We start from the raw sequence: 16,302 nt of genomic DNA on the forward strand, positions 1-16,302 counted from the left end.
CCACCAGGGAAGTCCCTCAAATGCAAATGTAAAGGAAGCTAAAACAACTCAGTTTCTATCTATTTCAAACACAGAAAATCTAAGTAAAGGTCACCAGAATCCCACCATACAAGCCTTTTCTTCATGATTCAATTAGAGATCAAATTCTAACTCTTTCTCAGAATGCAAAACCATTTTTAAGTCACCAAAAATCACAGAGTGAAGGTCTTTGAAAATAAAATTCAATGCAAGTGTGGCATCACTAAAGTAAGTAACCAAACAAAATTTAGTTTAACATAAATGGCAATAGGTTCCCAGAGAAAAGATGAACCCAGTGAAAGATGATACCCTGGCTCTTCAGTTTGAAGTAAAATGGAAAAACAGATATGTTAATAAATTTCAATTACCAACAACTTTCACTGGTGAAGCACATTTAGGGACAAGTAGTGTGCTTTGGTTTGTAACCTACCAATGAGAATTATGCTTCTTTATTACCAAGATTTTTTTTTCAATTAATTGATTTTATTTTTGGCTGCGTTCGGTCTTTGTTGCTGTGCGCCGGCTTTCTCTAGTTGCAGCAGTGCAAGGGCTTCTCATTGTGGTGGCTTCTCTTGTTGTGGAGCACGGGCTCTAGGCGTGCGGGCTTCAGTAGTTGTGGCACGTGGGCTCAGTAGTTGTGGCTTACAGGCTCTAGAGCGCAGGCTCAGTAGTTGTGGCGCACGGGCGTAGCTGCTCTGCGGCATGTGGGATCTTCCAAGACCAGGGCTCGAACCTGTGTCCCCTGCACTGGCAGGTGGATTCTAAACCACTGCACCACCAGGGAAGTCCCAAGGATTATGCTTCTTAACATGCTATAAGTCAAGCCAATATTGGGATGGAAAAAATATCTATGACCTTCAGTAATACAGTTGAGTGCTTAAAGGATCAAATATGAAACAGTATCTACTGAATGCATTTGAGTTTCCAGGTAAACTTGATTGAAAAAGAAAAAGTATTCATTAAACACAGTAGCATTTATTTAGGACTTAATTATATTTTGTTTTATATCATATAGAGGCCTGGTTCACTAGAATCAGGGATATTATGTCTAACTACTGTGATGATTTACAGAGGGGGGTAAAGAAAGAAGCCTAAAAGTGAAGGCAACCTAATCTGAGCTGGGGCTGGCAGGTATAATGTCAGACTAAGTGGAGCTCCTGAGAGGAAAATAAAGGCAAAAAGAAGGCAGATAAATTAGTAAGGGGATGTGATGCTTTTATACTGGAGCAAGCAAGTTCTCATACTATAAAAGATGAAAAGAAGTCAATTAAGAGGTCAAGAGACCAAGGTCAATTGCCAAAAAAGTGAAAAGAGTAGTGAGGCACTGACCAATGTGGCCAGGAGCTGAAGAATTGAGAAAATGTTTCACAAAACCTCAAAGGTATACTTAGCCTGTGTACATGCTTTTATTAATCATTTGGAAATCTACCTAATGATAGTAAGTATTATCCCTTTTTAAATAACTGGTACTTTAAGATAAGGAGATTAAAATAAGATTAAAATAAGGAGAATCATCTGACCATAAAAGAAAATAATTTAAGAGGATACATAGTCACCTTGTATATTGTAACTGTGTATTTTTATCAAATTGTAGAATATATTGGTTCTTTCTAAAGCTCAAAATAAATGGCAAAATAATATATTTTGGATGTCAGCATATAATATGCTCAAATAAATGTTAAAGGTCAAAACTAAGGCTACTATAGTATCAGGAAATATTTTAAGTATATAGTATGTTAAGAGAATATGTATGTGACAAAGGAGATTAAAAGTGGTGCTCAGAAAAGGGAGAAAACACCACCATCACATATAAAGGATTTTTGCCAACAATATCATAGATAGTGGTTCTCCACAAGGGGCGATTTTTGCCCCTGGGGCATTTGTTAATGTGCAGAGCCATTTTGGTTGTCACACTGGGGAAGCAAGGGAGGTATAATTGGGATCTAGTGACTAGAGACCAACAAGGTGGCTAAACAACATGCAATGCACAGGACAACTTCCCACAACAAAAAATTATCCAGCACAAAACAGCAGTAGTGGGAGACTGAGAAACCCTTCTCTAGGTCTAATAGGAAATATAGGGGTCAGAGAAACAGGCTAAATTAAGAACTTCATGGTAATACAATCAGCAAAATCCAGAACTTGGGAAACTCTACAGGACAAATGACCTAATTTCATAAACTAGTAAAACTGCAAGGGAGAAAACCATGATGGGGTTATACAGAGTAAATGAGACTTAAGAATCATATGAATCATAGACAGTGTGTGGACTAGAACAAAAAACTTTTAAAAAGTTATACAGTTGGGGAAGTTTTAACATTAGACCGTTGATGATGTTAAGATACAATTGTTAATTTTTTTCAGATGTGATAATAGTATTGTGGTTATACATGTAAAGAGACATATGGTTTTTACAGATAATTTTTGGAATTTGCTTCAACAATAATCCAATTGAAGATTTTGATGAAAACTAAATAGCTTTATTGGTCAACTGAAAAAAAAATCAATCAAAATAATGGGGCTAATAAAACTACTGGATTCTTGAATTATAAAAGATACACATTTACAGTTTACATAAAGCTTTGAAAGATAATTTTTTAAAGTAAATATCTGCTAAATTATTACCAAACATTAAAGTGTGTCAAAATTGGAGATTAAGCCCCTGTAAATTTCAGAGAAAGCTATCATCTCTCTTCTTTCTGAAAACGACTTCCCTTCGCTTTCCACTGGAAAAATAAGACCTTAGAGCAGACCGATGTAGGAGTGATCATACTGGAAAGATTGTCTCTGCAAAGATTCTTATATAAAACCATAACTGGAGTCATCTGGGCAGCAGAACTCTCCCTGGTGACTCTTAGTTCCTACTCCATTCTTTCTGAACACGCTGGCATTGTCACTAGGTCTCTAAAGTATTCTAAAGTGAAGATTTTCCAAACTGCTGTTTGCTTTCATGTCCAAAACAGGCTAACATGAACTATCAAAATTAGGGACCCAAATTAGTTGCTACTACTACTCATTTTTAAATTAAGACACAGGACTTGAAGACATTACTGTTCTTTTCTGTCACAAAATTATGCTAAAAATTTACATGTCTCCAAAATATGCACAGCAATGCCCATATTCCAACATGATTCTATAGGAGGTGTTTCCATGCTGCCAGTAACTTTTACCTGACATGACACACGACAAAAAAAAAAAAAAGTAAAAACAATCCTATACAGGGTATGTTACTAAGAATAAAACAACCATTCTTAGTAGAATTCTTACTATGCTCTTCTAAAGAATTAGCAATAACATAGTCAATTCACTAGATCAAATTACTAGAACAAATATTAGAACCATGGCTTTATAAAACCTTATAGCTCTTCATTTTGTACCAGCCAGAAGAGAAACATGAGCTGGAAATGTAGGATGCTGCTCCTATAGCCCACATAATTCAGAATTTATCCATGATATAATTAGACATATTAAGAATGAAACCACCAGGGCTTCCCTGGTGGCGCAGTGGTTGAGAGTCCGCCTGCCGATGCAGGGGACATGGGTTCATGCCCTGGTCCGGGAAGATCCCACATGCCGAGGAGCTGCTGGGCCGTGAGCCATGGTCGCTGAGCCTGCATGACCGGAGCCTGTGCTCCGCAACGGAAGAGGCCACAGCAGTGAGAGGCCCGCGTACTGCAAAAAAAAAAAAAAGAATGAAACCACCAGACTACACTCTATCCATGATGGGGATTTAAGGTTTTAGGCTAGTGACTTTTGAGAAAACTACAAATCAATGGCACATGATATCATAATAGTACTAAGATAGTGGTTTATCATTAAAGAAATAAAAAAGGATTAGAGTATACACAAAACCAGGTGGTACCAAAATAAGTAGCAAAAGAGATCATTAGAATCCTCAAAAAAGAATTTTGACTAAAATTAAAGGAATTATAGGTGACAATGATAGTAGATAAGTTGTAGAAAGAATGAATCTTTTTCTTTAACCATTTAGTTTTTTTTTTTTAATTTATTTAATTTATTTATTTTCGGCTGTGTTGGATCTTCATTGCTGCGCGTGGGCTTTCTCTAGCTGTGGCGAGTGAGGGCTACTCTTCGTTGCGGTATGCGGGCTTCTCATTGCGGTGGCTTCTCTTGTTGCGGAGAACAGGTTCTAGGCGCACGGGCTTCAGTAGTCGCGGCACACGGGCTCAGTAGTTGTGGCTCGCGGGTTCTAGAATACAGGCTCAGTAGTTGTGGCGCACGGGCCTAAGCTCCACGGCATGTGGGATCTTCCCGGACCAGGGCTCGAACCTGTGTCTCCTGCATTGGCAGGCGGATTCTTAACCACTGTGCCACCAGGGAAGCCCCATTTAGTTATTTTTTAAGTGTGACAGGCATCACGAAATATATACATATTATATACCTTATATATTCATACACATAATATACATTATCTTTAACCTTCAAAATAACATTTAAAAGAATATGTTACTGTGCCCATTTTATGGATGAGAAAGCTGAGGACCATAATGGTTAAGTGACTTGGCCAGTAAGTATCAGAGGTGGAATTTAAGTCCAGGAATGGTAGGACCCAGAATCTACCATCTTTCCCCTATACCTTTCATGACAACATCACCTCCTTAGGAAACAGAGGGGCCTTGGCATCAAAGGGTGAGGTATACCCCCAAGAGAGACTAGCCCTAAGTGGCTAACAGTGAGGGAGAGCACCAATCACACAGCAATAGGTAATTAGATGGGTTGCTGAGTTATAACATAAGGTCTGATTGAACTCAAACAGGCCTGTGTCTGAATTCTAGTTCTATCTTCTACTAGTTAGTTCTGTGATCCTGGGCAAGTTACATCACCTCTCCATGCCCAAGTTTTCCTATGTGCAACGTAGGGATAAGAACAGTACATCGCCACTGGGCTTTTGCTTACCTGTCAGAAAGCAAATGATATCTTTTTTTTATTATTATTGGCCTAGCACCCTCTTCTACCATCAACTAAAAAATGTCACTTGCCATCTGGTTTTTCAAGAATTAAGTCACTAGCCACTGCAGACGCCAACCTTTTACACACCCTGAAAGGAGCTCAAGGTGGAGATGAGGAATGAGGCACTGTGTGCTGTGGGAAAAACTGGCAGAACAGGTCTTCAGATAGATATTTTCAGGAGAAAATTTTATGAATCCAACTTTTTGCATCGTATACCTAGAAGAGCACTAAAATCATTAACAGAGACACCTGTTCCTTGTAACTAGCAGCAAACTTCTAACGAGATGTGTGCTTGATTGCTTGCACTCCCTTCACCAAAATCATATATCTACTGACCTCCCCTGCTACCTCTTCAGAGCAGTTCCTCAGAGCTATCTGAGAGGCTGTCTCCCAGGCTACAGTCCTCAGTAAGTTCCCAAATAAAACTGAACTCACAGCTCTCATGCTGTGTGTTTTTTTTCAGTCTACACCTGGTTGAGAGGAAAAGAAATTTCAGGTCAGAATGGTATTAGATAATTTTGGGTAGAAAATAATATTATGGTAAATATTCTGAATTTTCAAAATACCATGCTGATAAGGTAACTCACATTAGTTAGATAAGGTAACATCACATTACATACTTACAGGAGCCTATAAACAAAGAACACCCTTAAGAGACTAGACAGGTAGGGAAAGGTCTTGTTTAAATTTGAATTTATACAGGTCCTGAAAAAGCACGATTCTCTGAGATATTCATAGATAACTTTAAAGTTCTTCCCGACAGGTTCAATACAAAATTCCTATTTAACCTCCCTGGAATGTAACCATCAACAGAAAAGATACAGGTATAATTTACTTATCTATAGAGCACAATCACATATACTATAAAGAAATTCACTAGGCTTATAATTAACACTAAAAATCTTGTACATATTTCCTTTAGTTGAAAAAGATCCTACCTAGGTCTAGCTTTTTCTTGTGCAGATTGCAAGTAAAATAAAATATTGTCTCTAGCAGATTTAAATCCAAACACAGTGCAAAGATTTCTTCTACAACTTCATTACCCAAATACTGCTAATTATGGTTTAAAATATATATGGAGAGCATTTTTGACCAGAAAATATTAACACAAATATTTATTAATAAGTTTTAAATCCTAAATGAAATAATGATCTTAACATTCTAGAATGGTGTCCAATAATGAGAAAGAACCTAAAACATTATCAAAGAGTTTAATTTTAAACCTCATTCAACTTCTTAATTAACCTTTTTCCTTATTATTAACCTGATGCAGTATAGCATTTTCTTGGACATATGCCAAAAATGAATCATTCAAGCCCTTCAGCCGTTTGTATGACATTTCAAAGTAAACAAAGAGAAAATAAACATTTCATTTTAATGAGTAAAAACAAAAGAAATAAACATTACTACTTTCAAGCTTAGAATGACTCTTTAGGAATAGGAAAACAAACAAACAAAGCATGTGAAAATGTGGAAAATACTAAAATCGATGAAGAATAAGAAATACAGATATCTCCAACACATAAAAATAATCTCTGAGAACACTTCTTGTATATTTTGGTGGGGGGGTATTTTTTCCTATGCAAGTAAATATATATTTCTAAAATTTGGATTATGATGGTTGCACACTGTGAATGTACTAGATGTCATTAAAAGTGGATTTTATGGACTTCCCTGGTGGCACCGTGGTTAAGAATCCACCTGCCAATGCAGAGGACACGGGTTTAAGCCCTGGTCTGGGAAGATCCCACATGCCACGGAGCAACTAAGCCTGTGTGCCACAACTACTGAGCCCACATGCTGCAACTACTGAAGCCCTCACACCTAGAGCCCGTGCTCCGCAACAAGAGAAGCCACCGCAATGAGAAGCCCGTGCACCACAATGAAGAGTAGCCCCCACTCGCCACAACTAGAGAAAGCCCACTCGCAGCATTGAAGACCCAACGTAGCCAAAAAAAATTTTTTTTAATAAAATAAATAAATTTTTTAAAATGTGGATTTTATGTTATATATATTTTACAAGAATAAAACAAATTTTTTTAATTTGGATTTTACAACATATACTATATATACAGTTCTGTATTTTGCTTTTTTCTCCCCACACTGAACATTATCTCATTTTCTAATATCATTAAATAATCTGTAAAAACATTGATTTTTTTAAAAATAGTGATTGTAGAGTATTTCATAGAGTGGATCTAAACATTTGTATGGTTATTCACTTATTCTCCCTCACTGGTCCCCATTCATTCACCTATTATTAGACATTCAGTTGTTTCTAATTTTCCATCACATAAATACCATAATATTTACATAAATAAATATTTGTAGAATCTCAGGTTGCTTCCTTAGGCTAAATTCTTATGAGTACCCCTTCTTCCCCACAACACACACACACTCAAATTTTCTTTTTGTTTTTGGGTATCTTTTAAGTAATAAAAGTTTATGCTGTGCCACTGTTTTTTTCCCTTATCTCATTTTCCTCTCTTCACTCCTCAGAGGTACCTACTATTTACCACCCCATGCATATCTTTTAAGTGATCTGGATATTTTTTTAAACTTTTTATAAATGGTATATGTGAAATGCATTTCCTTCCTTTGACTGCACAGGAATCAAACTCAGCTACCAACACTTACTGTGGAGACTGAAGACCCACAGTTTTAAACTCATTCATCACTTTGCTCTTTGATTCCATTTCAGGTTCACAGACAAGTTTATCATTTATTAATGTGGCTAAGCCTTTTGAGTTTCTATTTTTTTATTACTATTATCATTTCCACTAGAGCAGCAAGAGTGTAAAGTATGAATTTACAAGAATCATGTTATTCAGAAGTACTCACATAGTCAATTGTTAAAAGCAAATAAAAATGTGAAACTAGAATTAAAACACATTCTAAAAAAATATTTAAACAGACTGCTAAAAATACTTTACCCTCATAATTTGTTCACCAAGTAACTCAGCTTACACTGGTCCCCACTTCATGTAAAGGAAAAGGAAGCACTTGGTATAAATAACATTAGAAGACTGATCTTAGAATATCTAACTTACAGTTTCTACAGCTATCCTCCTTTGTTATCAATATTCAAAAGGTTAAAAAAAAAAGCAAAAAAAATTTCAAAAATTATGAGTTAGCAACTTGCTTAGAGTCTCATAGAAGAATTAAAAACTACATTATAGGATGGGGTTCTTTCACTCTAAAATATAATGTCTAAAGAAAATATAACGTCAAAAACAAAAATTCATTCAACCCCTACCTCACTCCATATATAAAAATTAACTCAAGATGGATCAATGACCTAAATACTTACACTGACCTATTTCTCTTAACCTAAATAGGGGTAAATCTTTATGACTCAGATTTGGCAATGGATTCTTAGACTTCACATTAAAAGCATGAACAACAAAAGAAAAAACAGATAAACTGGACTTCATAAAAATTTAAAACTTCTGTGCATCAAAGGGCATTACCAAGTACATGAAAAGACATCATATAGAATAGGAGAAAATATTTGAATCATATATTTGATAAGAGTTTAATATCAAGAATTTATAGGGACTTCCCTGGTGGCACAGTGGTTAAGAATCCGCCTGCCAATGCAGGGGACACGGGTTTCAGCCCTGGTCTGGGAAGATACCACATGCCACAGAGAAACTAAGCCCGTGTGCCACAACTACTGAGCCTGTGCTCTAGAGCCTGCAAGCCACAACTACTAAGGCTGCGTGCTGCAACTACTGAAGCCCATGCACCTAGAGCCCAGGCTCTGTGACAAGAGAAGCCACCGCAATAAGAAGCCTGCGCACCGCAACAAAGAGTAGCCCTTGCTCACCGCAACTAGAGAAAGCCTGTGCGCAGTAACGAAGACCCAACGCAGCCAAAAATAAATTAATCAAACAAATTTTTTAAAAAAAGAATATATAAAGAACTCTTAAAACTCAACAACAAAAAAGACAACCTATAGGGTTGTTTTGTGGTTTTTTTTGTTTTTTTTTGTTTTTTTGCTGTATGCCGGCCTCTCACTGTTGTGGCCTCTCCCGTTGCGGAGCACGGGCTCCGGCCACGCAGGCTCAGCGGCCATGGCTCACCGGCCTAGCCGCTCCGCAGCATGTGGGATCCTCCCGGTCCGGGGCACGAACCCGTGTCCCCTGCATCGGCAGGCAGACTCTCAACCACTGTGCCACCAGGGAAGCCCCAACCTATAGTTTTTTAAAGTATGAATGCCTTTAAGCATATAGCAGTCTTTTCTTTTCTTTTTTTCTTTTTTTGCTGCGCTGGGTCTTCGGTGTGGCACGCGAGCTCTTTATTGCAGGCTTCTCTCTAGTTGCAGAGCATGGGCTTCTCTAGTTGTGGCATGCGTGCTCCAGAGCACACAGGCTCTGTAGTTGCAGCGTGCGGGCTTAGTTGCCCCACAGCATGTGGAATCTTAGTTCCCCGACCAGGTATTAAACCTGCATCCCCTGCGTTGGAAGGCAGATTCTTAACAACTGGACCACCAGGGAAGTCCCTAGCACTCTTTTCTACAGGAGTTATTTCTACACTCACACTTTATGGCCACAGAGGGCAAGCTATATAGACATGTTCTTCAACTTTGCTTCCATGGTGGTGTTTTCATCCTTCAGCTTAATAGAAAGGCTAATGTCATAAACTTTATGATATAAAGGTACTGACCTCCTTGACTCAAAGAGTTTATATGAAGAGGAAAATGGAAACTTTCCACTGAATTCAGCATGTAAAGTAAGTGAGGCAGTGCTATCGTCAATACTTCTCCAATCTCGTACTCTTCATTTCTCCAATCCATCGCTGACTCCCTCCCAGCCTGCCTCCCTCACACTCTTTATTCACTTGCCCACTAAAGGTCCACAATTCTCAAAGTTCTGCTCTTGGCCTTCATTCTGCTCCTCAATAACTTCTTAAATTCCATGGCCACTGAATAAATGCTCATGACTCCTAGACCTTTCTTTTTGCCAAGTCTACACCACTGAAACCCAGACCCAAATTTCCAAATTCCTAATAAACATCTCAAGAATGGTTTAACAAAAGGAGCCAGAACTTGTTGGTTTTGAAGATTCTCAGTCTTTCCAGATGCAAACAATATTAAAGTAAGAAATGGCTTCCAAGAAAAGTTCAAATCCAAGGCATTGCCAAGAATACATGGTCCAAAAGACAAGGCTGAGAGTATAGCTATAAAATTCTTTGTTACAGCCTCAGAAAGCTCTAAGATGGTGACTCTGAGTACTATTCAGTTAGACAAAAGATCTTCTAAAGATTTAAAAAGTATGACTCACAGTCTTTTAATCAAACACTAGAGTTTCTAACATGCTAAAAGCCATTGTCCCTTAGCAGAATCCTAAAACAGAAAATGGCTTATCTCACATAGAGAGTTTTAGGTGTGGCTTTTACCTAATGGAGTGAGCTCAAATAAGATTTACAGGAGTGCCATAAAGTTGTTAAGAGAATTATACAGGCAGAAAAATCACCCATTTGGACTGAAAGGAGCAGAAAGAGTACAAAATGAAGAGTCCTTTAGGTGTCCAAACATCTACAAGCAGGAAATAGGTAGAAGAAACTACACAGCTGCAAATGCAGGCTACCTTTCATAGAAAAGGAAAGAGAATGCAGAGTGTAGAAGTAAAAGCCCAAGAGATGGCGCTAAGAGCCATGGAGAGTTACTCCCAGACTTTAAATTCTAATCAAGGAATTACCAGCCTATGCCCTACGAATTTTAGAAGTGGTATGAAGTAATGACACCTTTGTGCCAACATCTTCCCTCACCTTGAACAAGAGTACCTATAGTGGTTACCTTCTTCTTACTCAACCATTGCATTTTGGGTGTTTGCAGAGCAGATAATTTGCCTCCTTAGTTTCACAGGTCTTCAGACAGAGAGGCAATGGACCCAAAGGGCTAAAATTAAGGAACTACGTCTAAGAAGCCTCATCCAAACCTAGACTTGATTTAGATGACAACATCCTGGACTATAAGCTGATGCTATAAAGGAGAGACTTTTGCAGGATATTGGGAGAGGGTGAGTGTATTTTACAGGTGAGAGGAGTGTCAATAATTTTGGCTAGAGAGTGAACTGTGGTGGTTTGAAATATGTTCACAAATTCTTTGACACCTCCGTCAAAAGGTAGAGCCTAATTCCCCTCCCCTGGAGTGTGACTCACTTCTAACAATAAGAAAAAAAAAAGTGACTTGCAAAGAATAGAGTAGGGAAAGGGAAAAATATTAACTTTACAATGGAAAAACCTGGTAAATGCTACTACCTTAACATGTGATAAAGATTAACATCAACAGTGATGCCATGTGTACTGCATTTATCCCCTAATATGGTGTGACAAGAAAGGCACTTCACCTCTGTTGAATTCTTTTCCAAAACCCACAACCCCAGTCTAACCATGAGAAAAACAACAAACAAGCCCAGATTGAGGGAAATTATACAGGATATCTAGTCAGTACTCTTCAAGACTGTTATGGTCATGAAAAAGAAGGAAAGATGAGAGACTGTCACAGATTAGAGGAAACTGGGGAGAAATGCAATTTAGTTTATTTAGCAATTCAGTGGTACTCTGGATTGGATCCTAGAATAGAGAGGAAAAATAAACGGAAAAACTAGTGAAGTACAAATAAAATCTGTAGTTTAGTTAGTAACAATATATCAGTGTTAGTTTCTTATTTTTACACATATACCATGATAATGTAAAATGTTAACAGGGAAAACTGGATGAGTATAAGGGAACTCGTAGTATCTTTGCAACATCTGTATAAACCTAAAATTATTCAAAAATAAAGTTAACCTAAAGCCAGAAAAAAAAAATCATACCTATTTCAGAGAGTTGGTAAGAGAACTGAGTCAATGCATAAAATATGTTTAGAACAGTACCTGGAACACGGTGAGGATATAATAAATAATAGCTATAGTTATTCTGATATTTAACACTTAGCAGGTATTTGCTAAACAGATGAAAACTAAAACATACAATAACAAGACAACAAGAGCTAACTTCCATTAATTTCATACTTGATATACTGCTCTATCCCTCATTATTTCCCAGCGAAAATAAACTGTGACATATATTTGCTTTTTTTTTTTTTTTTAAAGCGTAAGTAATGGTGTTTAAGTCAGAGACTAGGTCATACAAGGCACTGTGGCTTCCTGCTTACTTTTTCTCTCTTGGATCATCCACTGTGGAAAAAACCAGTTGCTATGTTACTTAGTGGCCAACAGCAAGAAAGGAATTCAGGCCTCTTCCGACAGCCATGAGTGAGCCTGGAGGCAGATCCTCCAGTCCCAGTCAAGCAGTGGGATGGCTACACCTTGGCCGACACCTAGTGCAACTCATGGGGGACCCTAAGCTAGAATCACTTACCTAAGCTGCTCCCAAATTCCTATCGCAATTCCTATGTGAGATAATAAATGTTTGTTGTTTTTTAAGCCCCTAATATCCGGGGTAATTTGTTATGCAGTAGCAGATAACTAACACATGGATTCTCTCCCTTATCAATTCATCCAAAAATTTATCAAACACCTACTTTAATATTTTGAGGCTATAAGGGATACATATATTAATGATAAATTGTAGGTTTCTTGGGAATCCCCTGGTGGTCCAGTGGTTAGGACTCCCACGCATGCGTTTGATCCCTGGTCGGGGAACTAACATGCTGCACAGTGCAGCCAAAAAAATACATACATATATATATATATATATATATATATATATACACACACACACACACACACACACACACACACACGTATATATATATATATCGGCTTCTTGAAGGCATAAACTAACAAGGCACTGTAGTGGACATACACTGGTTTTGTTTGTCCAATATACCTAATTCCTTTGGGAAACTACTCCTCACCTATTCCCTGTAGTATCAGCTGTCAATCTGTACCTTACCTTACCCCTGGTTAAAGAGCTGGGCAAATACTGCAAGTTTCAATTACCCTAATTCCTGTAAACAGTGACTCCTCCATGGGTAGCTATGTGACCTAAGCAGGGTAAATAAGAATTTCAGCCTTTAGTCAATATATATACGTTGGGAAGAGAGAAGTACCTCTTTCCACTGGTATTGCAAAGCTGAAAAGGTAAGTCTGGGCTTGACAGCCATCATTTTACCTCCACAGGGAGTAAGTTTGTTTACAGAATGACATGAACAGAGTCAGAGAGAGCCAAGAGGTATCTGAAGCCAAGAACCACTTTTGGGCTTCCTAAGTACATAACCTGCTAATCTCCTTTTTTTTTGCTTAAGTTAGACACTAATGTAGGTGCTTTGTTTTTCATTTTAAATCTAAGTTGTATGAAATGCCAAAGAAAGGTTCAAATATCCTGAGAATTCAGATTATCTGATCCAGCTGAGATAACTAGGGAGGAATTCATGGCAGAGATAATCAGTAATATGAACTCTAAAGAAGAGAGAGAATTTAACCAAGTGAAAATGGGGATGGATAAAGAACATTCCAAGTAGCAACAGAAAAGGATATGCATGTATGGAAAATACAGTCCCTCTTGGTAGGACTGTACAATATAAATAGGTGATAGAGCATGGAAACCTTAAATTCTATTCCTAGAGGGCTAAGCTGTTTTTTCTAGACTAAGGGAATGTGTGAGGGGGAGTTATCTATCATAGGATAACTGGTCAAACTCACTTTGTTTTTTTGTTTAATCTTTTTATTTTTATTTATTTTTGGCTGTGTTGGGTCTTTGTTGCTGCGCACGGGCTTTCTCTAGTTGCGGGAGCAGGGCCTACTCTTCGTTGCAGTGTGTGGGCTGCTCATTGCGGTGGCTTCTCTTGTTATGGAGCATGGGCTCTAGGCACGCAGGCTTCAGTAGTTGTGGCATGCGGGCTCAGTACTTGTGGCTCGCGGGCTCTAGAGTGCAGGCTCAGTAGTTCTGGTGCACGGGCTTAGTTGCTCCGCAGCCTGTGGGATCTTCCTGGACCAGGGCTCAAACCCATGTCCCCTGCATTGGCAGGTGGATTCTTAACCACTGCACCACCAGGGAAGTCCCAAACTCACTTTGTGATCAATGTTGTTTGGATGTCACCACTCAATTAGCTATGCACTCATGAGCTTTATCATCATAATTCAGTTCTTGTTTCTCTACTATAACCACAGACTATTAAATGACTTATTAAAATTCAGATATACTTCCACTATTATTGACTTCCTCTAATCTACTTAAGTTAATAACCCTGACAATGAAAAGGACGTTGAACTTATTTGGCAGTTAATCTGAGCTCATTCCTAGTGACTACCACTCATTATTAAGTGCCACCTGTAACTTGGGTGATAATACTGAGCTCTCTTTAATTACAGACAGAGCTATCTAGAAAGTTCAGAAACATGATAAAACTGAAACTTAGCTTCTAAATTCAAATGTCCCACCTTCTGTTCCCTCAACTGAGAAATCATTTTTAAAAAATCCATTCAGGGGGCTTCCCTGGTGGCGCAGTGCTTGAGAGTCCGCCTGCCGATGCAGGGGACGCGGGTTCGTGCCCCAGTCTGGGAGGATCCCACATGCCGCGGAGCGGCTGGACCCGTGAGCCATGTCCTCTGGGCCTGCGCATCCGGAGCCTGTGCTCCGCAATGGGAGAGGCCACAGCAGCGAGAGGCCCGCGTACCGCAAAAAAAAAAAAAAAAAAAAAAAAAAAAATCCATTCAGAAGTGTTAAGAAAGGCCTTACACCATATATAAAAATTAAATCAAAATGGATCAAAGACCTAAACATAAGAGCTAAAACTATAAAACTCTTAGAAGAAAACGGGAAAAGTTTCATGACACTGGATTTGGTAATTATTTCTTGGTCATGACACTAAAAGCACAGGAAACTAAAGAATAAATAGATATACTGGACTACATCAAAATTAAAATTTTTTGTGCATCCAAGGATATTATCTAGAGAGTGAAAAGACAACCCGTAGAATGCAAGAGAATATTTGTAAATCATATATCTGATAAGTGATTGATATCCAGAATATATAAAGAACTCCTATAACTCAACAACAACAAACAACCAGATTAAAAAGCGGGCAAACGACTTGAGTAGACATTTTTCCAAAGACGATACACAAATTACTAATAATCACATGAAAAGATGCTCAACATCACTAATAATTAGGGAATGTTCATATCCATTAGGATGGCAATTTAAAAAAAAAAGGAAGGAAGGAAATAACAGATGCTGATGAGGATGGGCAGAAATTAGAACCCTCACACATTGCTGAAAAGGATATAAAGTGGTTGCACCCACTGTGGAAAACAGTTTTGCAGTTCCTCAAAAACTTAAACATAAAATTACCATATGCTCTCACAATTCTACTCCTGGGTATACACTCTATGCAGGGACTCAAACTGATATTTGTACACCATGTCCACAGTAACATTATTCACAAAAAACAAAAGATGGAAACAACTCAAATGTCCATCAACAGATGAATGGATAAAGTGTGGAATATACATACAGTGAAATATTATTCAGCCTTAAAAAGCACTGAGGACTTCCCCGGTGTCGCAGTGGTTGGGGGTCCGCCTGCCAGTGCCGGGGGGCACGGGTTCGTGCCCCAGTCCGGGAGGATCCCACGTGCCGCAGAGCGGCTGGGCCCGTGAGCCATGGCCGCTGAGCCTGCGCATCCGGAGCCTGTGCTCCACAACAGGAGAGGCCACAGCAGTGAGAGGCCCGCGTACCACAAAAAAAAAAAAAAAAAAAAAAAAAAAAAAAGCATTGAAATTCTGAGACAATGCTACAAAATGGATGAATCTTAAGACATTATGCAAAGCAAAATAAGCCAGACACAAAAGGGCAATTATTGTGTGATTCCACTTACATGAGGTACCTTAGTAGAACAGGCAAATTCAAAGACACAGAAGGTAGACAGAGATTACCAGGGGCCAGAGAGAGGTGACAATGGGGAGTTATTGTTTAATGGGTGCAGAGTTCCTGTTTGGGATAATAAAAAAGTTCTAGACATAGAGAGTGGTGATGGTTACACAACGCTGTGAATATACTTAATACCACTGAACTATACACTTAAAAATGGTTAAATGGTAAATTTTATGTATGTATAGTTTACATAATAAAAAAAAGTGCTAAGAATGGGCTTGGGTCAGAGGCCTTCATCTTGGCAGTACAGCAGCAGCATACATGGAATGAAGCCCACAGCCCACCAGCCAGTACACAAATACTACACAAACACAAGCAGTTTCAACATTTCTGGGCAGGATACACTGTCACCCTGAGTTTAGCACAAAAATTGTTTCCAAATCCTCTTAAGGCTTGGTTTCCTGGCTTCCTCTCAAGCACCCCAAC

At 38.5% G+C, this 16,302-nt stretch overlaps 1 protein-coding gene across 8 annotated transcripts in view; it reads right to left on the bottom strand.

Annotated features, from left to right (window-relative positions):
• Positions 1-16,302, bottom strand: part of COMMD1 (copper metabolism domain containing 1) — a 155,091-nt gene that overhangs the window by 61,988 nt on the left and 76,801 nt on the right. Inside the window, exon 3 of one of the 8 annotated variants that reach the window (XR_012325685.1) lies at positions 449-3,690. The exons of 6 other annotated variants lie outside the window; for them this stretch is intronic. Coding sequence is in view for 1 of the 2 variants with exons in the window: in XM_073791338.1 (XP_073647439.1) it covers positions 4,184-4,228 (45 nt within the window). In the remaining variant the exon portion in view is untranslated. Of the gene's footprint in view, positions 1-448; positions 3,691-4,050; positions 4,229-16,302 lie in introns of those variants that run through there. One more of the 8 variants, XM_073791338.1, reaches the window with a different exon arrangement.

The sequence above is a fragment of the Tursiops truncatus genome, chromosome 14 (assembly GCF_011762595.2).
Source record: "Tursiops truncatus isolate mTurTru1 chromosome 14, mTurTru1.mat.Y, whole genome shotgun sequence".
Lineage (NCBI taxonomy): Eukaryota > Metazoa > Chordata > Mammalia > Artiodactyla > Delphinidae > Tursiops > Tursiops truncatus.